Source organism: Mobula birostris, chromosome 8, assembly GCF_030028105.1.
Source record: "Mobula birostris isolate sMobBir1 chromosome 8, sMobBir1.hap1, whole genome shotgun sequence".
NCBI classification, from domain to species: Eukaryota; Metazoa; Chordata; class Chondrichthyes; order Myliobatiformes; family Myliobatidae; genus Mobula; species Mobula birostris.
Window position 1 is genome coordinate 67,582,396 of NC_092377.1, and position 17,243 is coordinate 67,599,638.

The following is a 17,243-nucleotide window of genomic DNA, read 5'->3' on the forward strand; positions in this document are numbered from 1 at the left end:
CTTGAAACAGTTTGCAATCTCTTTACAAAGACTCTGACAGTCACATACAAACCTTGTACTCTTAAAATTTCATTTTTGAAAGCCTCCCACTTTCCAAGGCCACCTTTGCCAGAAAACAGCCTGTCCCAATCCACACTTGCCAGATCATTTCTGATACCATCACAATTAGCCTTTTGCCAATTTATAATCTCAATCCGCGGAGCACATTTGTCTCTTTGCATATTTACTTTGAAACTAATGGCATTGTGGTCATTGGATGCAAAGTGTTCCCCAACACTAGTGATTCCCAACTGGGGTGCTTACATGGCCTAAGAGGATGTTAGGGGAAATAGAAATTGTCGTGGGGCATTCAAGATACTTGGGGGGAGGGGCAGTAAGCAGCACCTTAACTTGAGGCATGAGACCTGACCAGCATTAGTAGAGCAGGCACCTCCAAAAAAAAAAATGAGGCATTGAAACACAGGAAGAACTCATCATCACAATGCATTTGAAAACTGGCAATCTCATCCAACCTTACAAACCAAACAGACATTACTGAGGATGCATAAATTAGCAACCAGGGTGCCCAACAATTCCCCTTGACTTGCAGCACAAAATGAGTCCATGCAATTTAACAGTTGGTAAGTCAAGTACACCCTCTCAACTTTCTCTACAGATCAATAGAAAACAGGTCGTGCAACGATACTGCACTGGCCGGAACTAAACGGAGAAATAGAGCCAATTAGCAAACTTTCCAGCTTGAGGTGTTCAAAGTGATGTTGGCTTCATATGTATGGCCAAGAATCATCTTTGGGGATTATGAGACATTACGTGATTGGTTAATTGTGCTAACTGGAAGAGTATAAAGGAAGCTTGCCGAACACCAGCTCTATCCCGACTAACATTCGGATTCCATTCTGAGTTCTCAGCAACATAATTTTCGCTGTTGTGATCATCTTCCTTTTCACCTTGCCATTCTATTGCGTGCTGCTACCATTGTTCCATCCACGTCAACTTGCTGCCATCGTCAACATCTGATAGACATTCCCAGTTTGTATTAAATTTTTTATTTCAATTTAGCCCCACTAGTAATGGATAAATACGTATGGCCCAAACTCTACGAGGAAGCCATGAGTTCCAATCCTGCTAAGAAACAGAAACTACAGAATGTGTGTCAATACAATATTACGTACCTGGAGTTTGGTTTTATTCCATTCCCGTCAGATCAGCAACACCCCATGTGTCTTATTTGTAATATTGTACTGTCTAATGAAGCCATGAAATGATCAAGATTGCAGGAACACTTCCATAAAAGACACTCTGAAAAGGCTACTTATGGTACTTCTCAGTTCCAGAAGATGAAAAAACATTTGAAAAGTGTTGCATACTCAAGTCATTTGCCAAGAAAGCTAAACAGTGGTCACCTTGATAGTGGTCCCATTGTTTCTTATAACATTTCCAAAATGATAGCAAAGTGTGGAAAATCTTTTACAATTGGTGAAAAATTAATCATGCCTGCTGTATCAGAAGTGCTCACCACTGTTCTCAAAATGGATAACAATATTTTAAAATCAGTTCTCGAGAAGTAACTCTGTAGCTTGTCATATTGACGAAATGAGTGAAGACATTGAGTATCAAATATGAACTTCAAAAACAGAATTTGGGATAGAACTGGATGAGTCAATTGGGTGAGAGAATGAATCATTACTAATGGCATATGTACTGTTTATTAAAAATGGAAAAGCTTATGAAGAAATTATCTTTTGTAAAAAGTTAAAAATAAATAATCAATGGAGAATCAATCTACGATGAGCTCAAAATGTACATCTAGGATAAAAGTATTCTGATTAGGAACATGATTTCTTGTGCAACAGATGCAGCACCATATATGACAGATCACCATGCCGATTCAGTAGCATTTATGAAAAAAGAAATTCCAAGTTCTCAGAGTCAAAAACCTCAACCAGCAACTTTTTTCAAGCATGACTTGTAATATCGGCTATCAACAAAATTAGAGCTCATCTATTAAATAGCAGAATATTTCACAAGTTATGCCAAGATAACAATGAAGAGTATGAACGTTTCCTTCTTCACATTGAAGTGCATTGGATGTCAAAGGGCTGCTGCTTAAATCATTTCTTTGATCTTTCTAACAACGTGATTGAATTTTTGCTCAAAGTCGACAAGAGCTTGGGAAACAAGATTGAACTTCGAAGTGGAGACGTGTCATACCTAGCCGATCTGTATGACAAAATGAACATTCTTAAATATCAAACTGCAGGGTGAGAACTTCAATTCAATCCAAGCAAAAGGTGCAGCATTCACTTTTATTGGAAAAATAGAAATATATACGCAAAACATTGGGAGAAGAACGTTCTCACAGCTTTCCTGGAAAGTATGTCACTCTCTTCTACAGACAGTGATTTGCAAGAGCACTATTTATACCTGCAGTTACTGAAGGAGGATTTTCAGAATCCATTCAAGCATTTCAATGATCTGAAGTTCCAGACTGGGTAATCAACCTATTTCTTTGCAAGGTGGAAGAACAGGAAGAAAGCTTGCAAGATGAAATTATCAAAATTCAGAATGATGACGAAACAAAAATACTTTTCAAAATTGTCAGATTTTGTGATATGTGACTACTCTGTCATATGAAGTTTCCCGGTCTTTGGAGAAGAGCTCAATGTAGTGAACCGTATATTCACTAAAAACAGAACCACTTGGGCATCGTTTTACATGGGACTTGAGGCTTTTGCTGTCACAACTTGAATCAGATATTTCAACTCTTGCCAAAAACCATCAATCTCAAGGATCGCATTTATACTTCCATGAACATATTTGAAAAACTTTATCCCATCTAGTCCTTCTACAGTAAGGGATTCCCAGTCTATATGTAGAAAGTTAAAATCACATACCATAATAACTGTATTCAAGATATTCATTATCCGAATCATTGAACAACCTATACCTTCCAAACACCTGGAAATAGATAGGTTTATTGTGCAGCTAGTAACATCAGAGCTATACAATTAGTTGCTTGGCTCCACAAAGAATTTTAGCAATGCAGTTGATTGTGATGGTGACAGTTTATAAGGTTTCAAATTGCCTGGATTACACAAATATATTAAAATTTCAACCTAGGCTCATTTTGCAAAAAGCTTGTAAGCTGACATTTGTCTGCGCACTTGCCCTACAAAATAACACACAATAGTCACATTGATACAACTTGTACAGATGTGCAGAGTGTTTTGCCATTCACAAGTTCTTCATGTAACCATTTGACATTCCAAAGTTGGTAATTAAACTTTTAATCAAAAAGGATAATAAACTATCTCCTGAGGAAACATGGAAAAAATCAAGTAGCCAAGTATACAGATATCAGATGCCAGGTTAACCAAAGAATAAAATTATATTTTTTCTAAACTAGAAATATATTTGAATTCCGTAGCTTTACAATTTTGGAATCATGGTCTCTTTCTGAAACCTGATTTGGGCAGTTTCAATTGTTGTTTGATTTAGTCTTTTATTAAGAAAACAATATTCAGCAATTAGTACAGTTAGTCACAGTTTACTGCTGAATTCAGAGTGCTCTTGCAGTACTGAGCTTGAAAAGCATACCAGACTCAGGGGTTCTTTGGAAAACTGAAACACTCCATTTGCCATCTATGTCTCCTTGAGAAGTGCGAACAGAGAATTCATGTATGGAATCTGATGTCAGCTTGTCAATCAGAACTCGCCTGTATATCTTGGATATCTTGTATTCCCATTTAGCAGATTCTCCTCTTTCTCTGTACCTAACGGTGTAATATCTGAAAGATCAGATGAAGCAAACCACGTTAATAAATTTTTTAACCAAGTACACCTACAGATAATCCATGGTAGATTCAAGTCGAACATTAAAGAATAATCTCAGTCCAGAATTGCAATCTTTCCGGATTCCCTTCCTTCAACTCTTTTATTTTACCTCAATACCACATATACATAGTAATTCTCAGTCATAAATGTGATTCCTCTCACTGCAACTCTTTTTGAACTGATACAAAGAAAGCAACAGATCAAGTCTGTACTTGTCCAGATTGCATAGCTGAGATCATAAAATGGAATTTAATAATGAATTCTCTGTCCATATTATGAACTGTATCCTCATCTTTCAAATTACATTACTTTATCAGTACCTGAAAAGTGACTTGATAATTTAGGCTTGACACATCACCGCTTGAACTAAAGTGCCCACACCATCTTCAAATTTGCAACCTTGAAAATTCAATGATAGCCTTCAGGAAGCACAACAAATGGGATCAAATAATGCCAGTATATAGCAAGTTTTCACAATGTGAGTGCATACTCAGTATACTAGGCAATTTTGAGGGCCCAACATTAGAAACCTATTGTTCAATACTATGGATCTGCAATCCATTGGTAAGGAGTATACTACAACATGTGGCTCTAAATAATGGAGATAGCAGCACAGAAATTATATATGTAAACAGGAAATGCTGGAAGCACTCATTAGGTCTAGCAGCATCTGTGCAAAGAGAGCTTAACATTTCAATCTACCTTCGTCAGAACTTTGATCAAAGCATGATGTAGAACATGAAATGTTAGCTCTGCTTTTCTTTCCATGAATGCTGCATGTCCTGCTGAGTTTTCCAAGCAATTTAGTTTTCTCTTAAAAGGGTTCCAGCATATCAACCATTTTTCCAATTTCCTTAAAAAAGTTAGGACAGGATAAGTGGAGAAATGACATGACGAAATAGCTAACACTGATAAAAATAAAATTGAAAGGCATCAAGAAAGACTTTAAGATTAGAATTACAGATCATGTTCGATTAAGATGCATTACAATAAGATCAAATGAATTGAATTGAATTGACTTTATTGCTTACATCCTTCATATACACGAGGAGTATAAATCTTTACATTACATCTTCATCTAAAGATGGTGTACACCTCTTCTTCTTAGAGGTGTACAAGATGATAAGAGGCATTGATCGTGTGGATAGACAGAGGTTTTTTTTCCCAGGGCTGAGATGGCTAGCACGAGAGAGCACAGTTTTAAGGTGCTTGGAAGTAGGTACAGATGAGATGTCAGGGGTAAGTTTTTTTTTTATGCAGAGAGTGGTGAGTGCATGGAATGGGCTGCTGGCAACAGCGGCGGAGGCGGATACAATAGGGTCTTTTAAGAGACTCCTAGATAGGTTCATGGAGCTTAGAAAAATAGAAGGCTATGGGTAACACTAGGTAATTTCTAAGGTAAGGACATGTTCAGCACAGCTTTGTGGGCCGAAAGGCCTGTATTGTGCTGTAGGTTTTCTATGTTCTGTTGTAAATGTGCCATTTACAATAAATAGTATGTACAGCAGGATAGTCAATATAAGCATAGAAATACAGTTGCGTCAGCATGAATTAAGCACTCTGATGGCCTGGTGGAAGAAGCTGTTCCGGAGCCTGTTGGTCCTGACTTTTAGGCTGCGGTACCATTTCCTGGATGGTAGCAGTTGGAACAGTTTGTGGTTGGGGTGACTCGGGTCCCCAATGATCCTTCGGGTCCTTTTTACACACCTGTGTTTGCAAATATCTTGAATAGCGGGAAGTTCACATCTACAGATGCGCTGGGCTGTCCGCACCACTCTCTGCAGAATCCTATGATTGAGGGAAATACAGTTCCCATACCAGGCAGTGATACAGCCAGTCAGGATGCTCTCAATTGTGCCAATATAGAAAGTTTAGGATTCAGGGGCCCACAACAACCATCAGCCATCTGAGGTAAAAGAGGCGCTGTTGTGCCTTTTTCACCACAAAGCCAGTATGTACAAACTACATGAGACCTTCAGTGATGTTTCTGCTGAAGAACTTAAAGCTGTTCACCCTCTCAACCCCAGATCCATTGATGTCAATAGGGGTTAGCCTGTCCCCATTCCTCCTGTAGTCCACAATCAGCTCCTTTATTTTTGCGACATTGAGGTAGAGGTTGTTTTCTTGACACCACTGTGTCAGGGTGATGACTTCTTCTCTGTAGGCTGACTCATTATTATTTGAGATAAGGCCAATCAATGTAGTATCATCAGCAAATTTAATTAGCAGATTGGCGCTGTGGGTGACAACACAGTCATGGGTATACAGAGAGTAAAGGAGGGAGCTTAGTACACAGCCCTGAGGGGCACCTGCATTGAGGGTCAGAGGGGCAGAGGTGAAGGAGCCCACTCTTACCACCTACCACTGATCTGACAGGAAGTCCAGCACCCAGCTGTACACGGCAGGGTGAAGGTTGAAGTCTCTGAGTTTCTTGTCAAGCCTGGAGGGAATCATGGTGTTGAATGCTGAACAGTAGTCCAAGAACAGCATTCTCACATATTATTTCAGTGTTTCACGTGATTCCTTTTTGAATGTGTCCAGTATGTTGTTTTTATCTCAAAACAAATCTGATGACTGTCCATAATAAATCATACTACCTCCCAGTTTATGTTGGTGGTGGTGAGAAAAGATTTGGACAAAGGGGTTTAGCACCAAAGAGCAAACCCAGTCGATTATAGCTGGAGAACTGACCAGGAAATTTAACTAGTTGTTGTAAAAACAAACCTATTCTTTTTCAGAAGAAAAATTCTCTACCCATTTCACATTCTGCATCAGAAGAATTAATATGCTTCCACATTGAACAACACGTTGGAAGCAGCAATAAGGGAGGAAAATGTTGTTGGCAGGAGTTCAGTATCCAAAACCAAGTGGGTTTGCTACATAACAATACAAACAATAGCAGAAGACCATTTGATCCTTCATGCCTGCTTTGCCATTCATTGAGACCATGGATGTGTGACAGCACCACAGTACAGTCTATGTACTGGAAATGCAGAACAGAGATAGCAGATAGAAATTTTTCAACAATGGTTCAGTCTGCAGAATCAAGACAGATGAAACAATGTCCCAATCAATCTAGCAAAGGGACAAAATAACTTCATTCATCGTATTACACATTATTAAGCCATACTGACTGCACAAATGCATTCTTACAGGGTGAATTCCCATAATCTGTGAGTGTTTTCCAATGTGTACCCAAAACTGCAACCTCAACAAACAAGAGAAGGCATAATTATAAGGTTGCTGGAGGAAAGTATTGTGTTAAGATTTTTTTGTTTTTTTTAAACACAGTAGTGGATGCATGGAATGCCCCGCCATGGGTGGGGAAGGAAGCACATGTATTAGCAACATTTAAAAAACTCTTAGGCACATGGATGATAAAAAAAAATAGACTGATATGTAGGAAGGAAGAGTTAGATTGATTGTAGAGAAATTTAATAGGTCAGCACAACCTGACAGGCTGAAAGGGCTGTACTATGCTGTAATGTTCAATATTCTATGTTGACAGAGGATTATAGTTACTATAAGACATAGGAGCAGAACAGGCCACTTGGCTCATTGAGTCCGCTCTGCTAGTCCATTGTTGCTGATTTATCTTCCCTCTAAACCCTGTTCTCCCCCCTTCTTCCGGTAACATTTGATACTCTTACTAATGAAGAATTTATCATCCTCCATTTCAGATATACCCAATGACTTGGCCTCCGCTTCCATGTATGGGAATGAATTCCAGAGCTTCACCACCTTCTGGCTAAAGAAATTCTTGCTCATCTGTTCTGAAGGGATGTCCTTCTCTTGGAAGTAGGTACAGAAGAGATGTCAGGGGTAAGTTTTTTAATGCAGAGAGTGGTGAGTGCGTGGAGTGGGCTGCCGGCGGCGGTGGAGGCAGAAACAATAGGGTCTTTTAAGAGACACCTGGATGGCTACATGGAGCTTAGTAAAATAGAGGGCTATGGGTAAAGCCTAGGTAGTTCTAAGGTAGGGACATGTTTGGCAAAGGGCCAAAGGGTCTGTATTGTGCTGTAGATTTTCTATGTTTCTATTCTGAGGCAATGCCCACTAATCCTCAACTCCTCCACTATAGGAAATATCCTCCCCATGTCCACTCTTTATAGGCCTTTCAATATTCAATAGGTTTCAATGAGATCCCCCCCTCGTTCTTCTAAACTCCAGCAATTACAGGCCCAGAGCTGACAAACACTCTTCATACATTGATCCTTTCATTCCTGGGATCATTCTAATGAACCTCCTCTGGACCATCTCCAAAGCCAGTACATCTTTTCTTAGATAAGGGGCCCAAAACTGCTCACAATACTCCAAGATGGCACCAGCGACCAACAGTGACATCTTGCAGTCAGCTTACAAAATAACTAGATGATCTTCTTCTAAATATACTTCTTCTTCTTAACTGTGATTAATTTCAGCCTGTAATTTCCCTTGTAAGAATGCATTCTTGATCCAACTAAATGAAATGGCACTTCTGCAATCTCCCAGGGGATTTGGCATTGATTTAAGTAGAGAATGCTGCTATGGCCGTCACTGGGGATGTATGCTTCAACAATTCCGAATGGTGGAACATGAACCCATGGTCATCTCCATTACTCCACAACGATTAAATCATCAAGCAAGATTAAAATCGTCAAGAACGAGAGCAGAAAATGAAGAGGTGTTCAGTGCCATCTGCCTGCGTTTGACCTGTCTTGGCGGTGGGGGAAAGGTGGAGGAGTCTTGGACGGCTTCTGGACAGGCTCCACCCGCTTCAGCACTGTACACACTCCACAGTTGTGGACTCACTTTCAGGGATTCTGCAGTTCATACTCCACTTGTGTTTGTTCACTTATTTTTAATATTTGCATGATTTGATCAGGTTGCTTGAGCACTGAATGGACTCTGCAGTTGTGGCCTACAACCATCCACACAGTGCTGAGGACTCGCTTTTCCAGGACCCTACAGTTAACGTTATTTCTTTACTTTTTATTGTTTGCACGATTGTTTGCACAATTCCTGCACATTGGATGTTTGATGGTATTGTTGTGTAGGGTTTTTGTTTAAATGCATTCTATTGTTTTCTTTGCTTTGAGGACGCCTGCAAGAAGATGAACCTTAAAGTTGTATACTGTATACATACTTTAATAATAAATGCACTTTGAACTCTGAAGCGTGTTCTGACCAATGCTTTATAAGGCCTCAGCATTACAAGGGGTGATTGATCAGTTCATGGCCTAGGGTAGAAGGAGTCAATTTTAGAAAACCTAGCACATTTATTTTTTCACATAGTCCCCTCCTACATGTACACACTTAGTCCAGTGGTCGTGGAGCATACGGATCCCTTCTTTGTAAAAGTGGTCCACAGCAGGGGTGATTGATAAGTTCGTGGCCTAAGGAGATGAATTATACAGCTCTCGTTACATGCACGTGCAGTTCAACTCTAGAGTGAAAATGCAGAAAGTTTGAAGTTTCTCCTCATCTCCTTCTACCTTAGGCCACGAACTTATCCATCACCCCTGCAGTGGACTATTTTCTGGAGGTCCAAGATGCCGACTTCTACAAAGAAGGGATCTGTATGTTCCACAACTGCTGAACTAAGTGTATAAATGTAGGACAATTAAATGTGCTAGGTTTTCTAAAATTAACTCCTTCTACCTTAGGCCACGAACTTAGCAATCACCCCTCATACAACCTTTTTTCAATATTGTGGTTCTCTCAAAATGAATGCTTGCATTGCATTTGTCTTCCTTACCACCGACTCAACCTGCAAGTTAACCTGTAGGGAATCATGCACGAGGACTCTCAAATGCCTTTGTTCTTCTAATTTCTGAATTTGCTCCCCATTTAGAAAATAATCTATGCTTTTATTCCTTCTACCAAAGTGCAAGACCATTAACTTCCATGTACCGTATTCCATCTGCCACTTCTTTGCCCATTCTCATTGAAGTCCTTCTGCAGATTCCCTGCTTCCTCAATACTACCTGCCCTCTATCTAACTTCCTTTCATCTGTAAACTTGACCACAAATCCATCAATTCTGTCACCTAAATTATTGACATAATGTGAAGAAGTAATCTCAACACTACTATTCACCAGCAGCCAACCAGAAAAGACTTCCTTTATTCCCAATGTTTCCTCTGGTCAGTCAGCCAATTTTCTATCCATGTTAGTATCTCTCTTGTGATAATCTTATCTTCCTGTTCTTACCTTGTTTAGCAGCCTCATGTATGGCATCTTGTCAAAGGCCTTCTGAAAATTCAAGTAAACACTATCAACTGACTCTCCTTTTTATATTCTGTCCGCTAGTTCCTCAGAGAATTCCAACAGATTTGTCAGGCAAGATATTTCCCTTTAAGGAAACAATGCTAACTTTGGCCTATTTTGTCATGTGCCTCTAATACCCCAAAACCACGTCCTCAGTAATGGACTCCAACATCTTTTCAACCACTGAAGTCAACCTAACTGGCTTATAACTTTCTACTTTTGCCTACCTCACTTCTTAAAGAGTGGAGTGGCATTTACAATTTTCCAGTCCATTCCTGAATCTTGTTATTCTTGAAAGATCACCACTAACACCTGCACAAATCTTTCAGCTACCTCCTTCAAAACCCTGGTCCAAGTGACTTATCAAACTTCAGACTTTTCAGTTTCCCAAGCAATTGTCCTTAGTTTATGCAACAACACTTACTTCTGCCCCTGACACTCTTGAATTTCTGGTGTACTGCTCACAGATTCCACAGTGATAGCAGCAATAAAATCCTTATTGAGATCTTTTCTGTTCCCCCATTATTAACTTCCCAATATCATTTTCCAGCTTCCTCTCAAACTACATGGTGAATTCTATCATATCGTGATCACTGTCTCAGAACAGGTCCTTCACCTTAAGCCCCCTAATCAAATCATCTCATTACACAACTGCAAATCCAGAATTGGCTTTTCCCCAATAGGGATCAACCTCAAGCTGCTTTAAAAAGGTATCATGTAGGCATGCTACAAATTCCTTCTCTTGGGATCCAGTACCAACCTGATTTTCCCAATCTACCTGCATAATGAAATTTCTCATTACAATTGTAAAATTGTCTTTTTTTCCATGCCTTTTCTATCTCCTATTGCAATTTGTACCCCACATCCTGGCTACTGTTTGGTGGCCTGTGTATAACTCGCATCAGAGTTTTTTTTTTATCCTCACAGTTTCTCAACTCTAACCACAAGGATTCTACATCTTCAGATCCTTTGTCCTTTCTTTCTTAGGATTTGATTTGAATTTTTACCAAAGTAGCCTTACCATCCCTCTGTCCAACTCCCTGTCCTTCTGACAAAATGTGTATCCTTGGATGCTGAGCTCCCAAATGTGAATATCCCTTCTGACAAAATGGATCATCAAATATAACAGTTCACTGAAACTCCTCACATTTCTGTGACTGCACCCAGTTACAAAAATGTGTATAAGGTTGTTAGATATATTTCTGTCTTGTTCATTTTCAAGATTTAATCTATTTCCTTTGATTTCTTGGTTCTGTCAAAGCATTCCTGCTTTTAAGAATAAGCTTAATTGTATAATTTTGCACTTTCAGCTGCCTCTTTGTCACTGCACATCTTTAATAAGTCTGTTTTCAGTATATGCAATAAGACATGAGTCTGTGCCTGCATAAGTACCAAATCAGCAATAAAAATTGCAGAGGAACAATAAAAAAAGAACCACTTCCAAATTTTACAGCAATACGATGATCTTTGCATTAAAAAAATCAATTTAATCCGTTGCAATGACTATCAAGAGAAGCATTTTAATTTCAAGCCCAAAGACACCAGTGCAGCTTCCAGAATCTCGTGATATACGAAATTACCATTGTGCAAAAATACCAAAATGCACTCTCACCAGAAAAATAAGTAAGCATTCAACATCACAGCTATGTGCAAAAGCAGAGAAATCGTGACAAGTTATTGCACCCTTTAGATCTATTTCAACTTTCAATAACATCACAACGCATTGGTGCTGTAACTTCAAAACATTAAGCTAATTCAAAGAAAAACATGGGAGTCCGAAATGTGAGCCTAATTTTGTACTTACCTTAAGCAAGGTGCGCACGATCATGTGACATATGCAATCATGTACTTTTACATACAACCATAATAAATTATACAAACAAAATGCTTAATAAAACAATATATCAGAATCACGTTCAATGTCACTGGCATATGTCCTTGTGGCAGCAGTACAATGCATTACACAATAGAGAAAAACAAACTGTGAATTACAGTAAATATACAATAGTTAAAGTCATGCAGTATCAGGGTTCAATGTCCATTCCCAAATCAGATGGCAGAGGGGAAGAAGCTATTCTTGAGTTGTTGAGTGTTTGCTTTCAGGCTCCTGTACTAGAGCCTGTATGGCCTCTTGTCACCATCTGAAATTCTGCCAACAATACTTGTGTCATCAGCAAGTGCATAGATGCCATTTGAACTGTGCCTAGCCGCATAGTCTTGGGCACTTCACAAGATTACTTCAATATTACTGAAATATTAAATACACAACACTCCTTCCGGCTTAACAACAAATTTCAACTCAATAGAGAATGCTTCTCAACGATATACATAGTATACAATATAATGCAGTATATACAGAAATCCACAACATAGTAAATTTTAAATTGTCCCATTTGGCCAAAAGACTTCATTGCTGTAGAGGATTTCTTACTCTTGTGGGAAAATGTTTTTCCTGACAAGGGGGATCACTCTGTTTAGCAGATGAGACTGGTGGCTGTGTAACAATCTCAGGTTCTGGGGTCTCCTCTGTAGTGGCGTTAGGAGTTGACTCTGAGATGGCTGAAAGTGTGATAGCTCTGGAGCCTTTCTCCTTTACAACTTCTTGTCTTTCTTTTTCTTGTTTCTAGGATGTACATCTTGATGTTGGGAAGGTCCTTTCAGTTCACTGGAGTATTCTCTCATTATTCCTTCTATTACACCATTTATAACTTGATCTCTCCTATTTCCTTATCCACATCATCATCTGAGGAATCCTGTTTTCATATCTCCATTGACTCCTTTCTTTTTGGCCTTCCATTCATCCAGCTGGGCTTTGGTCTTTGTATCACATTTACAAGCAGCTTTTTGTCTCCCACATGAAGTTCATGTAATAACCTTAATGCACACAGAGTAGGTTCTGGTTCTTTATATATACAAAAGCCAAATGCTTGCATCTTTCCTGAAGCTCCTTGAACTCTCTTTCAGCTTAAAACCAAGAAACATTTCACAAGTAACTGCCTGATTAACAGATCAGAAGCTTTTTCAGATATGTCACCTACAAAAATTGTGGCAGTTGAACCACTGCATTTACTGCTTTCTTGCTTCCTCTGAGCAGCATTGTCATTCCTTAGTCCAATATGCTTTCCAACCAGAGGCATATAGGTTGGCACCACACCCATTGTTCTCTGTTGAGCAAAGGTTCACGGTGTTCAGCATGGGGACAGTTGTAGCATCATCCAGTACCTTCCTTAATTCGCTTTCTGTCGACTTTATTGGAGGGGATGTGGCATGAAAATTGTGCATGGATCTCCAATCAAGTTGTTGTTGTTTCAACCGATCACTCTCCCACAACACTGATCCCCCTGTTTTACCACATACAAACCCAACGTGGCTTGTTGGTTGTTCTATTTCACTGTTACGAATGTCATTCCCACAGGCATTATATTTTCTCCACTATAAGTTCTTAGTTGGATATCTACAGGCTTCAGTTTAGTATCCTTGAAAAGCCTCTCTCAAACTCATTTTGTGGAATGACTGAAACAGCTGAGCCAGTGTCCAAATCCATTTTAATTAATTTGACATTCACTTCTGGCGTAAGCCCTATTGCTGGTCTATTGTCAGTTCAACGATGGGCTTAATGATGCACCAGGAGATCGTTTAGTTTGTGGAATCTTACAAGAAAGCATTTAAAGACAGCTCCTAATTGAAGAACAACTTACATTTAGAAGAGCAGTTGAAATAGCCATATCAATGGAAGCAGCATACAGAGTCACAATTGAGAAAAAGACAAAAAGAATCTACCAATTATTATTTGTCTCTGTGATGCACTTTCTCTATAACAGTGAATCTATATTCTACATTGTTTTCTTTTCACTACAATATAATTATGTATGTCATAAGTCTGAATGCCACACAAAACAAAGCTTTTCACTGTTTCATGATTCATGTAGCAATGATAAATCAACAGGAATATGAGTCTCATGTGTTAAATTAACATCCTTTGCTGTTGTACAGAGTTCCAAATTTTCATCACCATATCAATGTAGAATCATGCAACTTCACTCTTGGAAAAGCTAGCTCTCATTTTTCAGACCATATCCCTTCTTCCTTGATTTCACTACCATTGAAACTAGTTTCTCTCCACGAACCTTATCACTGACTTTCACAGAACTTTGCCAATCTCGATCAAATCATCACTCAATATTGTACTAGAAATTTAACCTATGGCAAATCTCATGTTTGAATGCAAGGTAATATTTTGGTGAATGTGCATTGCACTCTTTTCAAGATTAACAGATCTTTTCAAAAGTGTGTTATCAAAAACCAAATATAATTTAAAGTTTAGTCCAACAAGGGTCTCAACATTGCAATATAAATTTTACCCACCCTTTATTCTAGTCCTCAAGAATCAAAAACCAGCCTTTTCTGAACCTTCGTTTCCTGTACTTGGTCATGGCATTTTAACTTTCATTATCAGCGCAAAGGTCACTTCGAACTTCCTGAGGTGTAGAAGCTCTTGGTTTAGCTAATTACCCAGATTCCAATCTTGCCAGGCATTAGATTTACTTTACCCTGGTACTTTTTTCACAGGAACCGGAATACATGAGGTCGAGATGGCAAAATTAGACCTGACCTTGAGCTTTCTGGTGCTTAGGAGCCAATATGCATCTGGAAAGACAGGGTGGTTGATGGAATGTAACATGCTGAGTTAGAACACTCATGACAGATTTGATCACAGGATAATTACTATAGATGCTAAAAAATCTGAAATTAAAAACAGAATGTTCTAAAAATATCAAATTAGTCAGGCAGCTACTGAGAGAAACAGAGATCATGTCCCTAGTCTCTTGATCTTTAATCAACAAAGTTTTATATGGGTGAATTTACTGTGTTTGAAATGTCAAAGATTAGCAAACAAAAGAACAGAAAATTTGTCTTCAAGTTCTATTTTAGATACAGTGCCTATAAAAAGTATCCTCCCCCCCCCCCACCGGAAGTTTGCGTGTTTTTTTTGTCTTACAACATTGAATCACAGTGGATTTAACTTGGCTTTTTTTGACAATGACCAACAAAAAAGACTCCTTCATGTCAAAGTGAAAACAAATCCCAACTAAGTGATTACAAATATAAAACACAATAATTGATTGCATTAACCCCCTTTAATATGACACACCAAATCATCATTGGTGCAGCCAATTGGTTTTAGAAGTCACATAATTAGTTAAATGAAGATCAGTGTGTGCAATCACGGTGTTTCAATTGACTATAGTAAAAAATATACCTGTACCTGGAAGGTCCAATAGCTGGTGAGTCAGTATCCTGGAATAAACTACACCACAAAGACAAAAGAACACTCCAAACAACTCAGCAAAAATGTTCTTGATAGGAACAAGTCAGGAGATAGATACAAGAAAATTTCCAAGTCATTGAACATTCCTTGGAGAACAGTTAAGTTAATCATCAAATTATATTAAGTCCTCTGTGATTCAATGTTGTAAAACAATAAAACATGAAAACTTTCTTTCAAGTGGTTAAATACTTTTTCTAAGTACTGTATTTGATATTTTTAAATTTTTAAGTTGAATAATACAGTGGATTCCAGTTAATTGGGACAACTGCTATTTTGGGACAACCCTTAAAGAACAAATACTAATTGACAAAATAGCCAGGATTCCCTTCACTTATTTGGGACACTATGCCACTTAATTAGTACAGGAGACTGTTGCCAGTTTCTAACTAGCATCAGTTGCATGCACTTGTGTGGGCGTTAGACACCACATGCTACACTCAGGATGATCAGTTTTTAAACAGCTTCAGTTGCATGTGTTTGCCTTCAAAAATCTGTGATTTTTTCATTGATAGATGGTGAGAAGTAAGCCGTAAGACAATTCAAAGCTGTTTTTCTCACTGCAATTTCAAGCATTCAGGCTTGGAGATGCCAGAAATGGCTATGAGTGAAAATGAAATGATTTCACAACTTCAATAAGTTAGAAACCATGAAAAATTTGAAGGTATTGGCTATTATCTTGAATATTACAATGAAAATGAAGATTTGAAAGATGCAATTGTCAAAAGAATTCTATGAAGGTATAACATTATTCAGGTGTCTATGCCGATTTTGTTAATTTACAGTCAAAAGAACAAGGCGTAAACACAAAATAATCTGCAGATGCTGGGGTCAAAGCAACACTCACAACATGCTGGAGGAACTCAGCAGGTCGGGCAGCATCAGTGGAAAGATCGGTCGACATTTCAGGCCGGAACCCTTCATCAGGACTGGGAAGGGTTCCGGCTCGAAACGTCGACCAATCTTTTCCATGGATGCTGCCTGACCTGCTGAGTTCCTCCAGCGTGCTGTGAGTGTTGCAAAAAAAACAAGGCAGTGTACACTGGGATGAATTCCTGCAATGATAACTATTAGGAACTAATACACAGCTTTATAGTACTATAGTAGTATTGGTAATGTTCTAATTTGTTCTGTATTTTACATAAATACATAATTTGTTTCTCAGTTAAACAGCAGTTTGTCTTTTGTATACCTTTTTAACTATTTCCATGAATTTTTGACTATTTAGGGAAGTCACTTAATTGGGCCAAAACGTACTGATCCCAATGTGTCCCAATTAATCGGAGACCACTGTAGAGGAAAGTAAACTGCTGAAAGTAAAAGAGTAGAAAAATGACAAGCTCATGAATATCATTAAAGGAAGGAAATCAAGTTTCATTCAGTGTGCATGCATAGTAAACATCATGCATGGTATTTATCTAACACGGCCCTGCAGACCACAGATGCATCACATTGATATGACATGACAGGGTAGTTGGCCACCTTACAATGAGAATGTGGAAAAAGTAACAAAGCAGCATAGTGGCTGAGTCTAGGAGTGCCAACAGCACAGATGACACATTAGTTTGCCTCAGTGAATAGCAGGGAAGGAAGCAAAGAGCACCATGGTAGCGTAACGGTTAGCGTGATGCAATTACAGCTTGGGGCATTCCAAAGTTCAGAGTTCAATTCTAGCACCATCTGTAAGGGAGTTTTATGTTCTCCACAGGAGTGCGTGGGTTTCCTCCAGGTGTTCCAGTTTCCTCCAAAGATGTACTAATTAGTAGGCTAATCGGTTATTGTAAATTGTCCTGTGATTAAACTGGTGTTAAGTGGCTAGATTACCCTGGACAGCG

The 17,243-nt window shown here is 38.7% G+C and overlaps 1 protein-coding gene across 6 annotated transcripts in view; it reads right to left on the bottom strand.

The window, feature by feature from the left end:
- The window catches only part of fndc1 (fibronectin type III domain containing 1), a 200,525-nt gene that overhangs the window by 73,784 nt on the left and 109,498 nt on the right, over window positions 1-17,243 (bottom strand). For 5 of the 6 annotated variants that reach the window (XM_072265367.1, XM_072265368.1, XM_072265372.1 and 2 more), the window contains one exon: window positions 3,598-3,788. The exons of the other annotated variant lie outside the window; for it this stretch is intronic. In XM_072265367.1, the coding sequence (XP_072121468.1) occupies window positions 3,598-3,788 (191 nt within the window). The remainder of the gene's footprint in view (window positions 1-3,597; window positions 3,789-17,243) is intronic. 6 annotated transcript variants of the gene reach the window in all.